Source organism: Lates calcarifer, linkage group LG9 (assembly GCF_001640805.2).
Source record: "Lates calcarifer isolate ASB-BC8 linkage group LG9, TLL_Latcal_v3, whole genome shotgun sequence".
Classification (NCBI taxonomy): Eukaryota; Metazoa; Chordata; class Actinopteri; family Centropomidae; genus Lates; species Lates calcarifer.
Window position 1 is genome coordinate 9,717,198 of NC_066841.1, and position 6,282 is coordinate 9,723,479.

General features: G+C 40.4%; 1 protein-coding gene across 1 annotated transcript; it reads right to left on the bottom strand.

The window, feature by feature from the left end:
* On the bottom strand, nucleotides 1-6,156 carry nt5c2l1 (5'-nucleotidase, cytosolic II, like 1). Its single transcript, XM_018670475.2, is given in 19 exon segments — nucleotides 1-470; nucleotides 562-655; nucleotides 753-929; nucleotides 1,232-1,292; nucleotides 1,549-1,600; nucleotides 1,690-1,860; nucleotides 2,151-2,196; nucleotides 2,198-2,218; nucleotides 2,303-2,410; nucleotides 2,495-2,530; nucleotides 2,652-2,735; nucleotides 2,827-2,880; nucleotides 2,988-3,081; nucleotides 3,223-3,280; nucleotides 3,463-3,554; nucleotides 3,981-4,076; nucleotides 4,335-4,452; nucleotides 4,649-4,722; nucleotides 5,886-6,156. Coding segments are annotated over 18 exon segments (1,506 nt in total). The 5' UTR covers nucleotides 5,957-6,156; the 3' UTR covers nucleotides 1-470; nucleotide 562.
* Between the last annotated feature and the right edge of the window lie 126 nt (nucleotides 6,157-6,282).

A 6,282-nucleotide genomic window follows, 5' to 3' on the forward strand; every position in this document is an offset into this window, starting at 1 on the left:
TATTTATTGCAGTAATTCAACAGAATATTTATTGCAGTAACACAACGAATAAATAGTTACTTCTTAAAAACCATTACACAAACCTCAGATTAAAAGTGCACATGCACCACAACATAATAATAAAAAAAGACAAATTTGCACTCATATACACAGTAACCCTGAGTCTGTTGTTCCTTCCAATCCCAAAATCTCAACATAACTTCATTTATGGGTGTATCTGGTAAACGTTATATGGCAATACACTTCATATCCAGCAGGTGGAGCTATAGTTTTTTTTGTTTTGTTTTGTTTTTTTTTTTATTTTATCAAAGGAGGCACGTCATGGCTGCAACAAACCCCCTCATCAATGCACAGGTGCTAACAATCACCTTCATCAGTGAGAACTGTCAGTGACAGGTAGAAGCACATTAGAAGATTTCTGCAGAGTCTTCACGTTCTCCTGCTCTCATCTCGGTAAGCTGGCCTCAGCACTGCAAAGGAGACAAATGTTGATCCTTTAACTTTAGCTACAAACAGAATCCAGTAAAGATGAAGTAAAAACTGCATCATAATGGTACTAACCTTAGTTTCTGACAATATTGTTGGTGACAATTTTGTTAGTGAGGTCTGATGATACAAACTCAGCTGAGATTTGAGATGCTGCCTCATGGGGCATCTGAAATAGTAAGAGTGAGATGAAGAACTGGTTAACTGTGAAATGACACAGATTCCTTTTCTGTGCAGGTGTTTGAACGAGGGGGGAGATGACTGACCAGGACTGGAGGAGCCATGAAGAGATAATTGAAGGGGTAGTGCAGCAGGTTGATGCAGGTGGAGGAATAAAGATCTGCATAGCGCATCAGCTGGCTGGCGAACAGCGTCTGTCTGGAGCCGCTGCGCAGGAGGCTGCCCATCTGGCCATAGGACATGTCCATTCTGTAGGTCAGCACCTGTGCACACACAAACAAACAACTGCATCAGAAACAAAGCCTGGACTGAGTGTAATAAGACAAGAAAACACCCTGAAACACAACTGCTCAGCTTAATGACAGACATCCTATTTTTGGTTTCTGTTAATAATGTGTTCTGAAAGGTTTTTTAGCTTAAATGTTCCCAGAAATAAGAAAGAGATGGTTAAAATAACAATCATGTAGTACCTCCTCTGCCCATCTTGTTTGCTTATTTACTGAAGAGCTGCCTTGTGTATAACCACCTTAAAAACATATGTTTTGGAATGAAATGAGGAGCTCACCTTTATTCTGGTCTGAATGGCAGTGATGTCAGGACACTCTCGACTGCCACTATCCAGGTGCCTTCAAACCACAAACACAGACAATTAACAGCTGCTACACTGTGTCACACAGTGTAGTAGTTCATGTAGAAAGTGAACGATAAAATGTTAAAGTCATGGCTACAGTTGTTACCAGGCTTTCCTGAATGATAAATAAATGTCATTTGTTGTAGTTTAAATCAGCTGCTGCAAAGTATCAACAAAAACAGCTGTGTAAGGGCTCTCAAACAACAAGTGTTAATTATGTAAGAAAAATGTACAGATGGACATTAACTCACTTGTAAATTTCAGCTAAGAAGATGTCGAGGCGTTTCAGCTCCTCAAACAGATCTGAAAAACCATGACAGCCATCTTGATTTTGAACCCCACCAAAATGGTCGCACTAATACGACATGATGTTTTTCTTGTTTTTTACTTACTTTTCTTCTCCTCCCACACGTTCAGCTCCTTGGTGAGCTCCGGTACGACCAGGAAAGTCTTCCAGCCCTGGCGTTTCTTCGATTTGAGGATGTCACCAAAGATGTGGTCTCCAACATAGAGGATGTCCTTACCTTTAACACCCAGCAGATCACAGATGATGTCTGAGGATCCTGCAACCAGAAAGTACAAAATATGGTAAGATGGATGAGGAATGAAATTGTAAGAATGTGCAAATAAATCTACATCACATGTACACATAAAAACAAACATGTATATAGAGGCTAAGAAAGGTTGTAATAATTTCCCATTTTTGAAAGATGACAAATTCCTACCAAAATTTCCAAACCAGGCAGCATTCTTTCACCTGGCTTAATCACAGTAAATGTAATGAGAAATTCCACTGCTTCAAAACCTCTAAAACTAAAAATCCAAATACATAACCAAGTATTCAGAATCTCACCCCCAGAATACACAGTCCCATGCTGGAGGTCGCCTGTGTAAGTCCCGAATCCGAAGCTTTCCTGTGTCCTGTGTCCAAAACACAACACATTATTAGCTGCTGTGGATGAAACATTAATAAGTAAATCTGGAAGATGAGAGACTCTTTCATACCGTGTCCACTTGTCTCAGCACAGTCCCATCTGCGAAGAACAGTGGCTTTCTGGTGTCCACAACGACCAGGTCAAAGAAGGAACGCCAGGACCTTTTTGGACTTCCAGTCTAGATTGAAGAATAACATTAAATTCACGTGACTTTGATTCATGACATTTTCCAAGAATTCAAATCAAAATGAAAATTGCCTACCTTAACATTACTTTCAAGCAGGTATTTCATGATGACCTTGATGTAGGCAAAAAGAAACAAGTTGTTAATTGATCATTTTAAATGTCTCCACTTTATTTTTCTATAATTAGTTGTTAAGTGTGTTTAGTGATGGTACAAAACACATTTATGCACTCACCTCAGTGTAGGTGTAGTCACTATTGGTTGCGAGAAAGACCTTGGCCACTTCTTTAATCCGAGTCAAGAGTACAGCAAGATTTGGCTGTAAAGAAAACATTTATCCATTCAAGATTTCAGTTCCTTTTTTGAAAAATTAAATACATTTCAGTGCTTAATGTTGTCAGTTTACTCACGTCGCTTACAACGTATTTCTCCAAGTTCTTGATAGTTCGTTCTTTCAGGCTTCCCTACACGGCATACAGATTTCAGTTAGTATACAGATTAAGTATGACTACAAGTAGACGTATATCTGCAGTATTCATACCTCTTAATACAACATGTTTTGTTAACTCACTGTATCATGAATGAAGTCCATTGCATCTCGAACATCTTGAAACATGCTTCTGTAGGACATAAACAAGTCGCCGTGCTGATAACCTTTCAGGAGGCTGGAAGAAATGTAACAGCAGAGAAAGAGAGGTGGAAGCTTGATTAACAATTAGTTCATCTGTTACTTTGTGATGGTTCAGGGTTGAGAGGTGAAAGAAGCTGAAAGGACCTGTCAAACTCATGGGGTTGATAAAACTCACTTTGTGTATCTGCTGCATCTGGTGAAGAAGTCCACAAGGCAGGCGTAGAGATAAGTCTCTGCAGGGCGCATGGAAACACAGGCCACTTAACTAACATTTTTCATGTGCTCATCTCATAAATGATTTCATTTTACTTTTTAAATTGTTTACAGTTCTGGCATAACTGAAATCTCTGATTTAAAAATGTTACATTTGAAAAAAAAAATACAATAAATAAAATAACAAAGGTAAACTTTCTACCTGACATATTGAAGAGTGTGTTAAGAATGTAAAAGCGGTCGGTGTCATCTCTCTGAATGAATTTGTTGGGGTAGTAGTTTTGAATGTCGTCTCTGTTGAGCACAAACACGATACAGGTCAATATTACTAATACACACACAAACCTATACACTCAAATAACAAAGAGCTGAAGGCAAATGTGCATGAGTTTAAATCTCAAGGCAATAAAAATCTAGTGAAGTGTAAAATCTTGTGATAATCCATTAAAAACATATTAGACACACTTGAGTTTATCTGCTGCTGCGGTCCGTGACTAGAAAACAAGTAAAATCACATTCAGCCGGCTCATCTCAGCTGACCGTCATGCTGCAGTCATTATTAGCTCTTTGTGTTTCCCTTGTCATTGAATAACTAGGATTGGTTGCCAAACACAAAGATGAGTCAGGTTTTAACTAAAGTGTAGTTGCAGAATTCTCAACTATGTCACAGAACAGTACTGTATTTTGTAAAACAAACAAACAAAAAAAACAAAACTTTACCCATTGAGGAAGCGGAAGCCATGGCTGCAGACTAAAATATTCCCATTTGAGTCCACCTTCAGGAGGTTCCCGTATGTGGTGTCAATCACCAAGCCGCTAATGGTGGAAAAGAAAAAGTGGGGAAAAGGAAAAAGAAAATAAGGTCACAAGACATGACATGACCTGAGAGCTGATGCAGGTATAAAAGGAGGCAGCAGTACTTATTTTGTGCTTATTTAAGCACACAGCCTGTAAACATGTCTTTTTTTTTGCTCCAGTGAACTTCAGTCAGTCTTTCATTTTATGTTTCCACAGTACATTAGATAAATAGATGACTTTATTGTGACTTGGATCTTTAGTTGCAGGAGAACTAACCGTGTGGGAAAGGTGGGGTCATACGTGTAGCGTAGAAGCTCATGAGGGTATCCAATAGACACCATTCTGTCTCTTATCAGCTCAAAGCCCATGCTCTCATAGTCAGGAGACTTGTATACTGCAAACAAACAGACACGCACAGTAAAAACCATTAGCATGGAGCTGGTCTTCTGCGGCCTGCTCAAAAGGAACATTTTGAATCCAGAGTTAGAGATCAAAGCAGACTTTAAATTTCTAAACAGACACTTCATCACAGTGAGACAACACTTTTTACACACAAAGGTCTCTGCTGTGGCAGCGGCAGCTTTACATACTTGCGAGTGTGTAGTCCATGTCGAAGCCATAGCATTTGATGTTTTCCAGCGTCAGGCTTCTGTTGACAAACACCCTGTGATCGAACAACAAGAACAGCTGAAGTCAGCAGACATGTGACAAGGAGATGATGTTTTAAGGACAGGCCATGATTTGACTGATTTGTATGAGTGAGGTTTCTTGAGGTTCAGTATGTTGCAGCACACACTCACATCTTTGCTTATCAGCTTGTTTGCATTCATTCTAGCCAGAGGTTGAGTTCATGTAGGCCTGAGGGCAAAAGTCATCTAAGGTGAAGAGACCCTTTTTTTGTTGTTGATTTGTAGCATTTTAGCGACACTAATTTGCATCCTTGTGGTTACTTTACTGCTCTTATCCATCACAGAAACCTTTTGTAGAAATTAAGGAACTTCATCCACACTTCAACCTGAGTTACCTTATCCAGGTTTTGGCTCGTTTCTGCCCCCTCAAGTCCCCACAGCAGGGGAGGTGGAGCTGTAGCTGGGTGGAGGCTAGAGATGTTATCATTGCCCTCAACCATCTCCACCGCTGTGTCAAATGACTGCTAATTACCGGCAGAGTATTAAAAAACACAAAGATCTGTGATGTATTTTTAACAGTCTGTTGTGTTCCCTGGTGTAACTGTACATGGTTTCCTGTGTCACCCGCTCCCAGATGCCTCCTCTTTATCAGTGACACCCTGACAGAGACAGAGGGGCCTATCTGCAGCACCTCCAGCCCGGATGGCCCAGTCTCAACACTCCCTGACAGTTCATACATATAGAGTTGCTGTAAATAATTTACCTGCGAGCTCTTGTTTTGTATGCTGCTGCTGCTGAGATCCCCTGAGATCAATCCAGCAAATAAAAGCTGGCAAGTAGTGAGTGAATCTGATGCTGGAGCACTTAGAGTGGAGGGGTGGGGTGGGGGTGCTACTGGTTTCACTATCTACTGATTAAAATATTTAGTGACAGGGTGCAAACCTCAAGAGGATAGAAGCAGAGTGTCAGACAGTAGAGGATGGTGGAGATTATGACTGTTATTATTGACTAATTTGTAATTATAAGAGAAAATAAGATGTTAAAAATAAAAAAAAATAAGCATCTCCTAACCTCGAGTTATTAACACTAACAAAACTATGTAAAAAGTAGTTTACCACTGACATGAAAAGATATTCTCTTCACAGTGTGTGTGTGTGTGTGTGTGTGTGTAATATTACCCTGAAATAAATGGACTCACTTTTGGTCAAAGCCTCTCTTCACCTTGGGCTCATCAGGGGAGATGCTGGGGTTTTTGTCCATTGCGTCCATTTGTCGGCGCAGCTGTCACGAAGCCCGCAGATTGTCCAACTTCTGAGTGTTGTGCTCACATGCAACTGCGGTCTGCTCATTGAGGAGAGGCATTTAAAAGAGCAGCAAATTCACCCAAAACTCTTCTGAAGGCGTGGCGCTGGGGGAGAATGCTGTTTTCATTTTTGGTGTGCAGACAGAAAACTCCTCCCTGTGACTTTTTTTTTTTTAACTTGTCGGTGATGTCAACGGCTGATGTCAAAGCATCCAGCCTGGCATTTGTTCCTCATTCGTTCCCCTGCAAGACATCTAGCTTTGAACGTGTAGATTGTGTTATCAGAGGCGCA